This window comes from Ambystoma mexicanum, chromosome 12 (assembly GCF_040938575.1).
Source record: "Ambystoma mexicanum isolate Mex_15411 chromosome 12, UKY_AmexF1_1, whole genome shotgun sequence".
NCBI classification, from domain to species: domain Eukaryota; kingdom Metazoa; phylum Chordata; class Amphibia; order Caudata; family Ambystomatidae; genus Ambystoma; species Ambystoma mexicanum.
In genome coordinates this window covers 513,388,658-513,405,544 of record NC_090936.1, presented here as the reverse complement: position 1 = coordinate 513,405,544, position 16,887 = coordinate 513,388,658, and the positions used below count along the sequence as shown (strand labels likewise).

At 45.3% G+C, this 16,887-nt stretch overlaps 1 protein-coding gene across 5 annotated transcripts in view; it reads right to left on the bottom strand.

Annotated features, from left to right (window-relative positions):
* PRDM4 (PR/SET domain 4) overlaps window positions 1–16,887 on the bottom strand; it is a 617,560-nt gene that overhangs the window by 334,862 nt on the left and 265,811 nt on the right. For all 5 annotated transcript variants that reach the window (XM_069628794.1, XM_069628793.1, XM_069628795.1 and 2 more), the window contains one exon: window positions 9,797–9,915. In XM_069628794.1, coding sequence (XP_069484895.1) covers window positions 9,797–9,915 — 119 coding nt within the window. The remainder of the gene's footprint in view (window positions 1–9,796; window positions 9,916–16,887) is intronic.

The window sequence follows — 16,887 nt, the reverse complement described above, 5'->3', positions numbered from 1 at the left end:
AGTGAAGCCCTGCTGCTGTGCTGAAGCTCCAAATTCGTCTCAACTAGAGAAGCCCTGCAAGGATGACTTCTCCCCTTGAGTTGGTGGGATCAATCAACTCCAAAGTAAGCCACCTGGACATCCTCTCGGAGCTGGTTGAATTTCCACTGCAGTCGCTGCTGGAACAAAATAGCCAGGGAGAGGAACACCAGATCGTGTGCGTTGCTTTCAAGTTGGCCAAGAGCTCCAGGAAGATCCTCCGGACTCCCAGGAAGCAGGACTGACCGAGCCTGAGCCACCTCAACAGAGTGCTAGACCCCAAAAGCAAGGAAAGCCCATCTCGACAGCCAGTAACCGCTGTGTTGCTATTTGCGGTAGATGCGAGGAGCTGAAACACCGAAGTGCCACTTGTTTGAAAATTGCTGGTTGCTGTCAGTGACCGTCCCGTTGCAGGAGTCCCCGGAGGTCCACCATCTGGTCCCCACGACTGAGGCCCAGTAACAGGACTGCAGAGCTGCACAGGAACAGAAGCCATCTGCTGCATTTTTCTTCAACCTAAAGGTACTGTACAGTCTAAGAGAACTTACCTCTTGTTGTAGATTTGCTTGCATCTTCTACTCTCACAAATCTAACAGCTTGTGGCCCTACATTTGAACCTACTTTTTCATCAAAAACTACTGAAAAAACATTGTGCAAAGACTTTTACTTACCTGCAAGAAGTGCTTCAGTTCACGTATACTTTTGTCCATTGCCATTGGCTTAGCCTGGTTCCCTGGATGATTCTTCTCTTCTCCGTTATTGTGTTGCACCTGTCCGTCCAGGAAGGGGTTAACTTACTCTGCATTGGTGGGAGGGGAGGTCAGACATTATTTGCCTGCTTAAGGAATATTTGTTATCTCTGTTTTGTTCTAATAACCCTTTCTTTTGACACTCTCATAAGCCTACTCTGAATGCAATAGTGATATATTAATGTCCAGTGTCCTAGCTATTTAAGTCACCTGAAGGTGTAGGAATTGTCTGTGTGCCATCCCCAGTGGATCTTTACCGATTCTGAGAAACCTAAGTGTGTATTTTTGAAGTGTATTTGAGTGTTGCTATTATATTGCTCCCTTCTGAAGAAGGCTTGGTTTAACTGACTGGTAAATAAATTCATAATTGTTTTATCAAGAAACCTTGAGTATCAGTGTTTATTTTAATACTGGTCACTGTGAATCTCTGTGTAACTACCCTACTGATCACATTGACCACTCTTGAGATAAGCCTGGCTGCTTGTCCACACTACCAACCTGTGTAGTTCAGACTTATACCAAAAGTTGGGTCCCTATTGCCAGGAGGCTAAGGATGTTGCAGTGCACCCAAAAGGTACTACCCCAAATCTTTACCGAACACTGGTAGCAGGCGGTGAGGATCTATTGTAGAGTTGTTACACTAGGAATATGCTTTGCTTTTGCTCAACTAAAACCTTCACAAGGCTAAGCTGCACTCGAATAGCAATTGTAACATGCCAAATATGGATAACTTCAAGCAGGAAGCCCTGATCATTCTAACAGTAGAGCAACTGAAAGAAATGTGTAAGGTCAGGAATCTCGCTGTTAAAGGAAAGAAAAATAAATTGATTGCAAGATTGTTGAATAATCAAAGTTTGGGTAGTAGGCCTTTAACACCTACTAATCCAGGAAATGTGGAAAATGATAATGAGGATGATAATTCAAAGTCTAGCTCTAATGTCTTAGAAGAGTCAAAGGAGGGAGAGGAGTCTCAGGAAGAGAACCCCTCTATGCCCTAGCCTGCTCTTTTGCCTCAACCTGTATCAACTGGGACACCACACGGTCCATCAACGAGTCCAGAATTTGTCCCTCTTGAGAAAATGAGACTTGAATTAGAGTTCACAAGATTCCAAGTCCAAGCTGAAGCCAGACATCAAACTCCAGGAACTAGAAATGCAACATGCTCTTGAAATGAAGAAATTGTCTGTGGAAAACATTTCTATCCCAGAGTTCTCTAGGTCTTCCAGTCCAAAAAGGCCATGTATGCCAAAAAAAAGCTGTGAGTATGTATGATGCTAAACTTGATATTTTGGATTGATTGGGTGCTTCTAAATATAATTATGGGATTTAGAGTTACACAGGGAATCAGTCGATACCTTGGCTTTTGTCTAGGCTCCCCCAGGTTGCAACTGGTGCTGTAATGGAGTTGGGTGAACTTGAAAGATTGGAGTATGAAAATGTAAAGCTAGCTTTGATATTTAGATTTGGGAAAACTCCTTTCCAGTACCTTAAGAGGTTTAGGACCCTCAAAAAGACTGATGGTATCCCTTGGGCTATCTGGGTATGTGAAGGTTTGAAAAACTTAGATGGTTGGGTTAAGAGATACAGAGTAACTACTTTTGAAGGAATGAGAAATCTGTTTTTGTAGGAATCGAATTTTGATGCATGCTCTCCTGAGCTGAGACAGCACTTGGCTGACTCTAAAGAGATTGATCCCAAATAGTTAGCAAAGGCTGGTGACTTGTGGGTTGCCAACAGGGCTACTCACAAGGATTCCGGGGCCACTCACAAAAAGGATGAGGGGAAGCAGCAAAAGAAAGATGACATAGATAATTCTAAAACCTCCCATCCAAAAGAGGGCCACAAACAGAAAAAGGGTAAATACCATGGGAAACCAGGTCATTCTAGTGCTAAACCAGAGGGAGGTCAGCAGAAGCCCACATTTGTCAGAACATTTGTGGTTCAACTGACCCTGTGAAAGGGGATCCACACTGCCTCCTTAGCCTTCATCCCAGAGGGAGAAGTCCTTATGGCAAGTGGAAACTTTCACCTATTGGCTGAAGACCCCATTGGAGGCCCAGACAGCGTTTCTTTAGTGCCCCTGGGTCTGTAGGAACAGCAGAATGTAGATATGTATAAATCTATTCCAGATAACACAAGTGAATATTACAAGGACAGCGTACTTGTGAATGGTCAGGAAACCCCTGCCATTAGAGACACTGGGGCCAGCATTACAGTGGTGGATGAAACCTTTTTCAAAACTGAGGATGTTGCTAAGGCACCCAAAGGCCCCACTAAGCTTGCTGGAGGCCCTGTCCAGATGGTTCCAATACTACCAGCTCTCATCCACTGCAACAATATGACTGTAAGAATACCTGTCAGTGTACACAATGAGGTGCCCGGGAGAGTCCTGTTGGGGAATGACTTAAAAGCTCTAGGAGTTGTATCAAGCACCCCCAGGCCTCCCAGCAGCAAAATGAAGCTGGAGCAAACTAGACTGGCCAGAGAGCAAACTTTAACTGATTTTCAATCGGAAGTTACAGAGTTACCTTTAACTCCCAGTCCACAGGAGGAACAACCTTCTGATTCCAGGAAGAAAGAGACAAAGGGGAAACCCAAAGTCTCAGGAAGTAAGAAACCCAAAGTCTCAGGAAGTAAGAAAAGTGTCACCACTGTGCACAAAACCAGGACATCCCCTAGAGGACAGTCCAAGGTCACACCTGTGACCCCTCCACCAGCTGAGGCTGAGTGTGAGGTTCAAACAGAGGATGGTAAAACAGCTACTGATGACTCAGAGCTGGAAGTAGCTCTTCCCCCTATTGGAGATCTGGATCCTAAAGACCATCCTGAGCTGCAGGCGTTGCTTGCAGAAGGTGGAGCCTGTAGGGCAGACTTCAGCAGAGGTCAAAGAGTGTCCAACTCTTGAAGGACTTCGCCAACTGGCAGCTTCCCAGCTGGAAGGGAAAGAGCCAAGAGAGCACATGCTGTACTGGGAAGACGGCCTCCTTTACAGTGAGGCTATTGAGACCACCCTAGGGGACTACAGAAGACTTGTAGTGCCTCAGGAGGTGAGACCTCAGTTTCTACAGTTAGCCAATAAGATTCCTTTAGCTGGTCACTTAAGTTTTAAGAAGACCAAGGAAAGGCTTTCTCTTTACTTCTACTGGCCCAAGATAGGGTCTGATGTAGCTAAGTACTGTAGAAGCTGTCACACTTGTCAGATGTCTGGCAAGAGTGGAGCCAAGAACGTGGCACCCTTGGTGCCTCTCCCAGTTATAGGAGTACCTTTGGGTAGGGATTGATGTTGTTGGTCCATTAGATCCTCCCACGTCTTCAGGCAACCAATTTATATTGGTTGTGGTAGACCATGCTACCAGGTATCCTGAAGCTATTCCTATGAGGACTGTTACTGCTCAGACAGTGGCTAAGGCCCTCCTTGGTATTTTATTACCAGGGTTGGTTTTCCTAAGGAGGTTATATCAGACAGGGGGACCAATTATATGTCCCACTACATGCAGACCATGTAGAAAAAGTGTGGAGTGACCTACAAGTTCTCAACAGCCTACCATCCCCAATGGGTTGGTGGAGAGGTTTAACAGAACTATGATGAGCACGATCGATGCGCTAGAGGAACCCCTTAGAAGATAGTGGGACCTTCTACTGCCATACTTTCTCTTTGCTTATAGAGAAGTGCCTCAGGAAGGGGTTGGCTTCAGCCCCTTTGAGCTTCTCTATGGTCATCCGGTTAGAGGTCCAAAGCTCTAATCAAGGAGGGGGTGGAGAGTGCTCCGACCCACACGCCAGTGAGAGTCACAGACTATGTTAGGTCACCGAAGGAGAATGACACACATGATGACAGAAGCTTCAGATAACTTGAAAGCAGGTCAGGCTCTGGTGAAGCATTGGCATGACCAGAAGGCCAACATGGTTGAGTTTACTCAAGACCAGCTAGTTCTAGTTATGGTACCTGCAGGGCAGAGGGCCTTACAGGACAAATGGATTGGACCCTTCAAGGTTGTGGGAAAACCTGGAGAGGTCAATTATTTGGTGGATTTAGGCAATTCTAAGGAGGCCCCCAGGGTCTATCAAACCAACCGCCTAAAGGCCTATGTCTCTAGACCAGAACTGGGAGCTTTGCTTCTAGCCAGTGCTCAGGAGGAAGAGGAGAGTGAGCCTCTAACTGACCTCCTTATGGGACAACCTTTAGATGGGAATTAATCTCTCTTCTGATCTGACACTGGAATAACCAGAGGAGTGCAAAATTCTGTTAAATCAGTTTGCCCCTCTGTTTTCACTGGCACCAGGCTTGACCCAATGGGGCCCGCATGATATTCTCACTGGTGACTGTCTACCTGTTAAAAGCAGGGGTTACAGAATAGACCATATAAGAACCCACATAAAGGAAGAGATCAAGAAGATGCTTGATCTTGGGGTAATAGAGCCATCTACAAGTCCATGGGCTAGTCCAGTTGTACTAGTGCCAAATGCAGGAACCAGGGAGTTGAGATTCTGTGTGGACTATAGAACTCTTAATGCAGTAACCACGACTGATGCCCATTCTTTTCCTAGGACAGATGAGCTGGTGGTTAAACTTGGTTCAGCCAAGTTCCTCAGTACATTTGACCTAACCTCAGGCTATTGGCAAATAGCTCTGACAGACCATGCCAAGGAGAAAACTGCATTCTCGACGCCAGCAGGCCTCTACTAGTTTAAGGTAATGCCTTTTGGACTGAAGAATGGACCTGCTACATTCCAAAGGATGGTTAACCAGGTTCTGAATGGGATGGAGGACTTCTGCATGGCATACTTGGATGACATTGCAGTGTTCAGCCCTACTTGGAAAGAAAATGTTGACCACTTGATATGTTTTGCAGGCTCTTGAGCAGGCCCATCTGACCATAAAGGCTAGTAAATGTCAAACTGGTCAGAGTAAAGTGGTCTACCTTGGACATGAGGTAGGAGTTGGTGAAATCAGGCAATTGCCTAGCAAAGTACAAGCGGTACAAAACTGGGCCACCCCTACTACTCAAAACCCAAATCAGAGCCGTCCTAGGCCTCACTGGGTACTATAGGAACTTCATAGAGAACTATGGGTCCATAACGTCTCCCTTGAATGTTGTCTCCTCTCTCAAATTCCCTAAAAAGGTCAAGTGGAATGAGAAGTACACTCAAGCCTTTGAAGGCCTAAAGAAAGCCCTTTGTCAAGCTCCAGTCCTAAGAGCTCCTGACTATAACCAAACCTTCATTGTGCAGACAGAAACTTCAAATACAGGTATAGGTGCAGTTCTGAGTAAGCTGGATGAGAAAGGTAGGGAGCACCTCCTCTGCTTCACCAGCAAGAATCTGAAGTAACCGGAAACAGGCCTACTACCCAAACTTTGATTATTCAACAGTCTTGTAATGAGTTAATTTCTCTTTCCTTTAACAGAGAGACTCCTGACTTTACAAATTTCTTTCAGTTGCTCTACTGTCAAAATGATCAGGGCTTCCTGCTTGAAGTAATCCATATTTGGCATGTTACAATTGCTATTCTAGTGGAGCTTAGCCTTGTGAATGTTTTTTAGTTGAACAAAAGCAAAGTAAATTCTTTGTGTAACAACTCTACAATAGATTCTAACTGCCTGCCATCAGTGTTAGGCAAGCGTGTATGCAGTACCATCTGGGTGCACTACAACAACCCTGACCTCCTGGCAATAGGAACCCAACCTTTGGTATAAGTCTGTACTATACAGGTTGGTAGCGTGTTGAGCAGCCAGGCTGATCTCAAGAGGGGGCAATGTAAGCTATAGGGGAGCTACACAGAGATTCACAGTCACAAGTATTCAAATAAACTCTTATACACAAGGTTTCTTGATCAAACAATTTTTATCAGTCAGTTAGAGTAAGCCTTCTTCACAAGGGCAATAGAACAGTAACACTCAAATCCACTTCAAAAATACACACTCTTAAGATTTCTAAATCAGTAAGTACCCATTTGGGTTAGCCCACAGACACTACCTACACCCTCAGGTGACTTCAATAGTAAGGGTGCTGGGGATATTAATATATCGCTGTTGCATTTAGAATCAGTTTTTGGACTATGTAAAAGGAAAAAGATTATTAAAACAAAACAAGAGATCACACAATTATTCTGAAGCAGAAGTACATTTGGTAACCCCAATGCAAAGTTAGTTAACCCCTTCCTGGAAGGAAGACACAACACCTAAGCAGAGGAGAGAATAATCATTCAGGGAGCAAGGCCAGCCAATGTTAAGTTACCAAAAGTCAAGGTGAACTTAAGCACTTCTTGCAGGAAAGTAAAAGTATTGTACAATATTTTGGAAGTCTTTGTAGAATCAGAAGAAATTCAAAGTAGGGACACAAGTTGATTAGACTTGTGAGGTAAAGAAGCTGTTAGCAACTCTACAGGGGCAACCGAGACAAGTCTCCAACGAGGACAAGCAAGGTGGCACAACAAGAGGTAAGTTCTCTCAGACTTTACAGTACCTTTAGGTTGAAGAAAGGTGCAGCAGATGACTTCTGTTCCTGTGCAGCTCTGCAGATCCTGGTGTTCCTGTGCCTCAGTCGTGGGGACAACCAGGAGAACTTCTGGTGGCTCCTGCACTATAATGGGACGGTCACCACTCGCAATCAGCAATCTTCAAAGAAGTGGCACTTTGGTGTTTTAGCTCTTAGCGTCTACCGCAAATAGCAACACCCCCGGTTCCCTGCTGTCGAGATGGGCTTTCCTTGCATCTGGGGTCCCACTCTCTGTTGAGGGGGCTCAGGCTCGGCCAGTCGGGCTTCCTGGTAGTCCGGAGGATCTTCCTGGAGCTCTTGGCCAGCTTAAAAGCAAAGCACACAATCTGGTGTTCCTCTCCTTGGCTATTCGGTTCCAGCAGCAACTGCAGTGGAATTTCAACTAGCTCCGAGAGGATGTCCTGGTGGCTTACTCTGGAGTTGATAAGTCCCACCAACTCAAGGGGAGAAGTTGTCCTTGCAGGGGCTTCTCTGTCAATACAAATTTGGAGTTTCAGCACAGCAGCAGGGCTTCACCGGGCAAACCAACGGTCCAGTTGCAGCAGGCGTCCTCTTCAAGTTCTTCTTCGGATTCCTTCTTCCAGTGGTCGACTCTGCCTTCCAAGCCAAAAAGCCTTGCATTTTATGCAGGTTTCTCCCATTCAATCCAACCTAGGTGTCAGTCACCTAGCAGGGCGGCTGTCCTTGCTGGACAGCCAGCCGGCCAATCACCCAAGAGTGCATTCTGGTCTCCTATGAGACTAAGCACAGGGAGTTTCGGGCACCTCCCTCGCTTCTTGCCCCCGCCAGACACCCAGGAAGCCAGAGGCGTGCTTCACTCGTGAATCCCACCAAAGGCTTAATGAACAAAGGGACCAAGCTTGGTTTGGCACGCAGAGTAAATCTCAAGACGGACCTTTCCACAAAGAAATAGCGATAAAAGAAGACCAGGGCCATTTTGACAAAAATGGCATCCTTGGGTGCTTTACTGTAGCTACAAACGCAGCCCGTGGTAAATGCACACCACGGTACTTAAAAGTAAACCACTGCTACCAGCCATTCAGTGAGGAAAGGGTAACATGAAAATGCTACATGAGAAGCTAGACAAAGGGATACTAAGTAACCCCTCCAGCACCCTACTGTAAGATAGTGTTTGCTGGGTCTAGAAAACGAAGTGTAAGCAAAATCAATTTCACTTCACTGCTCTTGGAAACAGTAGTTTATCCAAGAGAAGGTGTTTAAACCTTTAGGAAATCTGAAAGACTACCCTCTGCCACTGTACTCAAGGTGCGTTGTGACACAATGTAAAAGATGATGCCAATGGAGTTTGTCAGACTCCACAACCAAAAGAAACACAGTATTCAAAATCACATTAAAAATACATGAGAGAGTGGGGAAAAAAAAAAAAAAAAAAAAAGAGTCTCACTCTCTCCAGGTTAAAAATTCAAGTCCTCATAATCCAGCAAAGTTGCTGGGGGTCGCCAAGGGAGAGAGGAATTAGCACTTTTCTGAGAATTCTCCCTAACAGTTCCCATTTTCTTTGAGGAATCTCGACGCCCTGTAGCTCCTGCTTTAAAGTGAGTCCACTCTCAAGGGATCTGTCGAAGAAACTCTGCTAAACTCAGGTACGTTGGTGTAGTAGAACATTTTAGCAGGAAACAAAACTATTTTAAACATACATGGCATGGGCTTATTGATACACTGTATTACAGGTTGCCCAGGTGGGGGGGATCCTCCCACAGAACTGTGTCTTGGTAGTTGGACAAAGTATTCTGCCATTATTTAACCTAACTTGTCTTCCTTCCTATGTCTTATGCTGATACACGTTACTGTTTGATTTGTATGCCATTAGAACAGTCAGCAGTTGGTTCATTTTAATAAGTGTGGTACCACATAGACATTGTATATTTTTGCCATATTAGATTTACCAAAGTACAAAGTGTGTTATTAATTGTGTATATATCTTTAACCTTATTTGCATATAAAGAACTGTGTTAGCACATAACAGTGTGCAGACATTCCTTTGTGGGGGGCTGGGGGACTACACTGTACTTAGGAACCAGCCTGCATCACCTCCTGAGAGCTTAAGCCTTGGTTGCCCATCCATTCTACCATATAGAGAATCTTGGCTGGGGTGCTCTGTGCTTCTATTCTGCCATATCGAGGGCAGGAGTACAGACAGCCCCCTCCCCCCAGTCTTTATAGTGTTGCCAGCAACAACTTTCAGAATAAGTGGGTCTACGATTTCCTCAAAGAACTCTGCAGTGTGTTGCTTGGATCACTATACTAGCACCTAAGAATTTGGCCTCATCCAAAGATCCTACATGGACCTCTGGACATTTTCAAAGCAAGCCCATGCTATCATGCCAAAGGTTAATGTACTGTAGTTGCAATGCACACATAAATCACAACACAAGTAGTATGAACGTTCCACTGAACTGTAAGAACTCTAACACTTTCACAACACTTGGGGCAGTTCCAAAGAACAAACTAATAACCTCCAGTCTTTTGCAAAAAATATTTTAAAAAAGAACCTACGGACAATGTCTTACCTTCCACATGTGGCTGGCTGCCTTATCCGGCCAGTCCTGAATATCCAGTCCTTGACTTTCGTGCCCAACCAGTGGCCCAAAGCAAGTCCTCACAGGAATGCTTTCTTCTGTCCAGACACCTTAGGGCAGAAGAGTATGAAATCAGCAATACTAAAGAGAATGGGTGCCACTTGTAAGAATTCTTTAAAATATCATATCTACTCTTCTCAGTGCTCCCTTGCCCCTGCCCTTATCCTAATCTGAATGCTCCAAGAACTGTGTTTCCTCACCATTGTCTTCGTCTCCACTACTCCCAGAGGTGCCACAAAGCAATTGGCATGTTACACAAACAATAAAAACAGACCGTCCTTAGAGTAGCGTGTAGTGAAAATGGATAACATGAATGCTGGATAAAGTGGAGAAAAGGAGTCAATTAAAAGGACTTATAAAACCATTTTATATCAATGGAAAATCAAAAGCAAAATGAAAGAAAATGCAGGTGCTGGTTCAGGGTCATCAGCTTTGGGAAAGCGGGACAATTACAGCAATAACCATGTCAGATTACAGGGATGAAGAGCAAATTGAATACTTGCAGGACGGGTAACTTACATATGAATGTTTTGATATAGTCACATATATGCGAGAAGATGTTCAAGGCATTTGTATAAAACTTGTAGATTAGAGAATTGCCAAATGTGGTTCTGAATTACTGCACCGCAGTCAATACAACAAAGAGTTTAATTGGTGTAAGCAGTAGGAAACCTCTTCTGCAGATCATTTTCACTTAGGCTGGCTACCAAATAAGGAAAAGGAGCTTGAATCCATCAACTTCAGGAGGGTCACATGTGCTTATTCAACCCAAACAATGTGAACTTGGAATTTAGGTAGTCTTGACGATTCACCCACTTGTGTCACTTCTCCCCACAGGGGAACCCCTTTCCATGAGGCTAGGGAGGCAAGACCACTACCCGATAGTCCCTCTAGGGGTGGTTTAATGCCGGAGGACCTCATGTGGAGGGACTCCCTAATGCGGAAAAGGACAACCGCCTGCGTTATAACATACCAAGTCACACCAGCCCTCCCCCCAAGCTTCTCTAGCTCCTTTCTAATTTCAGTCTTGACCTTGACTCTAAAACGATCTATTGCTGTACAATAGAAACTCTTAAAGCGATGGGTAGTAGTGAGGCGAAGAAGACCAACCAGAGTACTAACCATGTTGATACCGAGAAGAGGTGGCTCCGTGGACATTCAAGGATTACAATATGGAAAGAAACAAAGGAATCCTGTGGTTATCAACTGCAAAAAAGTATAAAGAGGCAAGGGACTGTATCCTTGTTCAAGCCAGCCCCCACAATATCAGAAGGTGTGGAAGCAGTCAGAGGCGGAACAGTTGCGCAGAAAAGACCGGAGAGCAAAGAACGCTGGTAGGAAGCGAAGGTGGATCTCTAGGATCCAAAGTAGTCTGGTCCAGCAACATACAGGAAAGGCAGTGGTACGAACACCGTAAGAAAAGGGACCACGCGGTTCCACCCCAATATCGATACTGCAGGGAGCCAAACCACGCAGAGCAGACAGCCGCCGAAGCAGATGACCAGAGGAAGCAGGCAGAAGACCAGTTCCAGTCCCGGGAAAAACCTCCACCGTATGCAAAGTTCCCTGAAGCTAAAAGGAGGTAGGAGCACGCCGGCAGGGGAGCATCTCTGGAACACGCTGCAAGGGTCGATGGACTGAGGAAAAGACAAAGAAGGGTCTGGGACCCTGAGAAACCGACAACTGAATTAAGAGGAAAGCTTCCTCAATGGGGTGGTCAAGTAAATCACACTAACCAACATGGAAGGGTCGGAAAGACCCAGAGAAAACGCATGATGAGTTATCTTCCTCATGGCAGTCCTTGGCTGGAGAGGGAACCAAGGGGGCTGGGTTAAAGAGAACAGGGGTTGGGGACCCCAAAGAAAAGTTGCATTACAAGTCTTCTTTCTCATGGCAGTCCTTGGCAGGAGAGTGAACCAGGGGCAGGGGATGGTAAGTGGGCGGGTAAAAGAATAGAACCAGGGGTCGTGCACCAAACACTAAATCTTCAATGTGAGAAGTGCTGGATAGATTTTCATTTTTATGTGAAACCCCCTTCACATGAGAGTCCCCCAGCACATTTTTCTGGACTACTGGATTTTTGAATTGTTGACATGAGTGGGAACCTTTTTCCACACTTACTCATTCTTTTAGCCTATCTTTGGGATGCTTTTGAATTCCTTTTTATACCTTTTTCTTGGAGGCATGCTTTCCTCCATGTTTTGTGGCATCTGTATTTCACTATTGCAGCACACAACATTCTCTGTGCAGTGTTGCTGGGAGCCCTTTGGGCTTCCCTCTATTTTCTGTTATGGGGATATTTCTATCCTTCCCATCATTCCCTAGTATGAAAGCAGCACACCCCACCGTATGAGGGGGTTACACTGCATCCCCTTTCTCACTGCTCCTGTAACTTTGTGGTTACAGTGACAAGCTTATCTGATTGGCTGGTGGCAGTGGTTGTATTCCACACACTTCGGTGCAATTTTTACTCACAGCCACAGTAATAGACTGAAGGGTCACCATTGACCCAAAATGGTGACTGTTCTTTTTTCACCAATTCAAGATGGCTCGTCCTTTCTTCATCCTTCTGCCGTGCAGTGGATGGTGGGGGGGCGGTCCTGGTTTGACTTTTGTCTTCGGCGGGATTCCTTTGTGAAGCCTGCCAAGGCTCCAGTGTGTCTGAGGACAGTAAATCAGGGCGGACTCAAACTCTGCTGTTCTTTGTTTTCTGCTCTGCCTGCCTGGAACCAATTCCAATTACAGTGGACAACAAGGACAGCCACTACCCCACAGTTTGAATGGGGCATGGGTGCCGATTGGCTGGGTTCCTGCATTATCTCATGGATCCTGTGGCTGAAGACAAGCTGACCCCTGGAACAGAAACATCAAAGGCGAGATGTCCACAGCCGCTTCCAGATGACAGGAAATGCTTTCAGAGTAATCGCTGCTGTCCGACCCCTTCTTCCAAGCATCAGGAGAATCCCGAAAAGGATGACTCTTTCCCTTAGACTAGTGGGGTCCAATCAGTCTGAAGCCGACCTGCATTTTGAGCCATCCCATGACAAGCTGTGGCCTTCACGTGCTGCAAACTGCCAATACTCTGGGACCTGTGACCACTGTGTATCGCCTTTCCGAAGATTGAATACTCCTGAAACTTTGGTGGATTCCTTCCGGACTTCCAGAGGCAGGATTTCACTCACTGAAGTCCCCTCATCAGAGTGCTGGACCGAGAAAGTGAGACAAATCGACCAGGCGGTAATCGTTCTTCACTGGTGTTTTGAAAAGGGCGCCAAATCACAGAACCCCGAACAATCCTTTGTCTAAAGCCTCTTCACTCGACTGCTACTGCGAGATCCATTTAGTGTCCCTGCTTTCGTCTGCCTGACAAGGAATCCGGTGACTGGGTCACCTGCTGCTGTACTGTGATGCATTATCTTCTTCACTTCTAAGGTACTGCAAGACTCTTGCAAGAACTACCTAGAGTTGCCTTGCTGCTCCTCTGGTGCTGGAGTGCTGATTAATGTGTTTGGGAGGAGTTTGCCACTACACATTCGCCCAGGCCCAACACCTGTGAGCCTCAGAGAACCTTCTCTGAAGTACTTGACCACTTTTCACAACAAAAGCTTTACTTACTACTGAAGACTTCCTCTGGAACATTTGAACATTGTACAGCTTGTGCCTTGCCAATGTGACCCTGAGACTCTCATAACTGGATAGGGAAAGACTCCTAAAGCCTAAGACCTCTGTGAAATACTTGCCAAGTATTTACCTGCTTTGTGTTGGTCTGGTTTCCTTTAATTTACCCAAAACAGTTATTACAAAAGTATTCTACTTACCTGTTGAATTGCATACTGCCATTCTCAATGTATTCCAAAAGTGTTTTACTTACTGTAAATATTGCATTCGCTTTTTTAAGTTATAGTACTTACCTTTCGGAAGAATCACTTTACGTTTGTGTATTTATAAATATACCATTATTTCTATTTAACCGTTAGTGTTTCTTTTACCTATGCTTATACTCCAAGTTCTTTGTACTGTCTAGAGCCCGCCCTCCTTCCTAAGGTAAGCCTGGCTAGTCAGCCATTGCTACTAACAAACCTTGTGTCATTCAGGCCTATACTAAGAGGTGGAGCCCTGTGTCTCAAGAGCAAGTCTTCAAGTCCAACTTTTTGGTGGACCTTTGTAAAAACTCCCTAACAAAAAGTCCTTTTCTTCGTGGCAGTACTGGGCAGAGGAGTGAGCCTGCTCAATTGCAAAGAAGAGAAGAAAAGGAAGATGTAGGGGAAGGGAGTAACTCCCAACGGTCTTGGCGATAGTGGCTAATCCTATCTTTGTCTTTGGCGGGATACATGGGTGAATCCCGCCTCTGGCTCCTGAGTGTCTGGCAGGGGCAGGAAGTGAGGGAGGGAGGTGCCCTGTGCTTAATCCCCAAGGTTACAGGAATGCACCCAAAGGTGATTGGCCGGTTAGCTGTCCTTGGAGGCCAGCCACCCTGCTGTGTGATTGACAGCTAGGCTGGAATGAATGGGAGAAACCTGCATAAAAGGCAAGGCTTTTTGACTTGGAAGGCAGAATCGACCACAGGACGAAGGAATCCGAAGAAGAACTTTGAAGAGACGCCTGCTGCAATTCCTGGACTGTTGGTTTGCCCGGTGAAGCCCTGCTGCTGTGCTGAAGCTCTGAATTCACTGCGACTAGAGAAGCACGGCAAGGACTTCACCCCCCTTGGGTTGGTGGGACCAATCAACCCCAAAGTGAACTCGTCTGCACATCCTCTTGAAGCTGGCTGTACTTCCACTGCTGCTGGAACCGAAGTGCCATGGAGAGGAACACCAGATTGGGTGCATCACTTTTAAGTTGGACCCAAGCTCCAGGAAGATCCTTCGGACTCCCAGGAAGCAGGACAGACCAAGCTTGAGCCACCTAAACAGAGTGCTGGACCCCAGATGCAAGGAAAGTCCAAAGTGGTAGCCGAGAATCGTGGTGGTGCTATTTGCTGAGACGCATGGAGCTGAAACTGCGAAGTGCCACTGAATTGAAGTTTGCCCTTTGCTGCTGCTGACCGTCCACTTGCAGTGCCCGAGTCCCCAGAAGTCCTCCGTCTTGTGCCCACGACTGAGGCCCAGGAACAACAGGATCTGCAGAGCTGCACAGGAACAGAAGCCAGCTGGAACCATTTCTTCTAAACAAAGGTACTGTAAAACTAAGGGGACTTACCTCTTGTTGTGTAGCCTTACTTGTTTTCAGTTGAGACTTGTCTTGGTTGCTTTTGTAGAATTGCTTGCAGCTTTACCCCTCACAAGACTACCAGCTCGTGGCCCTACATTGATTCCACTTTTTCTACAAAGACTTCGAAAACATTGTGCAACACTTTTACTTACCTGCAAGAAGTGCTTCAGCTCACCTAGGCTTTTGAAAACTTAACATTGGCTGGCCTGGCTCCCTGAAAGACTCTTCTTACCTCAACTCAGTTATTGTGCTTTATCTTTCCTCCAAGAAAGGGTTAACTTACTTTGAATTAGAGGGTTAAAAAGTACTTACCTGTTTCAGAATATTTGTGTAACTATTGTTTTATTCTTGAACCCTTTTCTTTGACACCAATCTCAGTATTGCTCTAAATGTATCAGTCATATTATAATGTCCACAGTGCCCTAGTTATTTAAGTCACCTGAGGGTGTATGAAGTGTCTGTGTGCTATCCCAAATGGGTACTTGCTCATTGAGAGAAACTAAGAGTGTATATTTTGGAGTGTATGTGTGTGTTACTGTTATATTGCTCCCCTCTGAAGAAGGCTTATTCAAACTGACTGTTAAATACATTAATAAGTGTTTAATCAGAAACCTTGAGTGTATGTGTTTATTTGGATACTTGTCACTGTGAATCTCTGTGTAAAAACCCCAGTGCTCACATTGACCCCTCTTGAGATAAGCCTGGCTGTTCAGCCACACTACCAACCTGTGTAGTACAGACTTATACCAAAGGTTAGGTTCCTATTGCCAGGAGGTCAAGGTTGCTGTAATCTCCCAAAGGGTACTGCACACAATCTTGCCTAACAGGAGTCATTTCCTCTGGTTACCGTGGTGAACTATACAATGGCCTTTCAGCCAGCGAAAGGGAGATATTTCCCCCTGGCTAGTTAACTGAACTAGAATTTTATGATTTTCAACGAAGGGAAGGGAGTCATTCCCCCTGGTTTTTGCCTGGAAGAAGAAACCCCTTGTTTGAATTGTGACTTTTGGAAATCTAATACCAGGCAAAGGGAGCATTTCTCCTCGGAATGGAACTGTAGGTTGTTAAGACTTTAGTTTGAAGGACTAGGGACAGAGATAGGATTTGGCAAATGACAGTGGACTCTAAAGGTACTGACATTCTGACAGATCCATTAGTATTAAGTTGAGGCGGGGAAACCCTTTTAGAGTTATGGAAAGTTTGGTTTTCTTTTGCTTTCTTTGGCTAATAAAAGTCTATAGCCCCAAACATGCCACCTTTGTGTCAGTCTCCTTCTGCACCCTTACAGTAGTTAAATTATTGATAAATCTGCTACAGAACAAGTGTGGAACAGTAAAAGGGTCAGAGTTTGCTATGTGTGACAATAAAACTCAGAAAGGGGATAATCAATTTGCATTAGGAACCCAACCAGAACATGCTGAACCCTGCCCATCCTCCTGCATCCTGTCACTAGCTGCCCCATTCCATAGTTTACCATCTAAAACTTAGCTATGCCATTGACTTTAACAAAAAATGCTTTTTGTTTAACCATTATGGAAGGGGGGACATGGAAATTTAAGAACGCAGCACACGACTCTGAAGTAACTAGCATCTCTACTCCTTACCCTGACAAGCAATGGAATTGTATTTGGGAAGGGCAGCCAGGTCCACCCCAAACCCACTCCCCTAAAATCTCTGCAAAGATCCAAAGACACCATTAATTACATATATCTATATTTGTTTTGCAAACAATGCTGGCAAAGATAATATTCATATATAGACTGCCACCTGGTAAGATTAAAACTTTGTCCTGTAAGTGCAGCTTTGCAAGC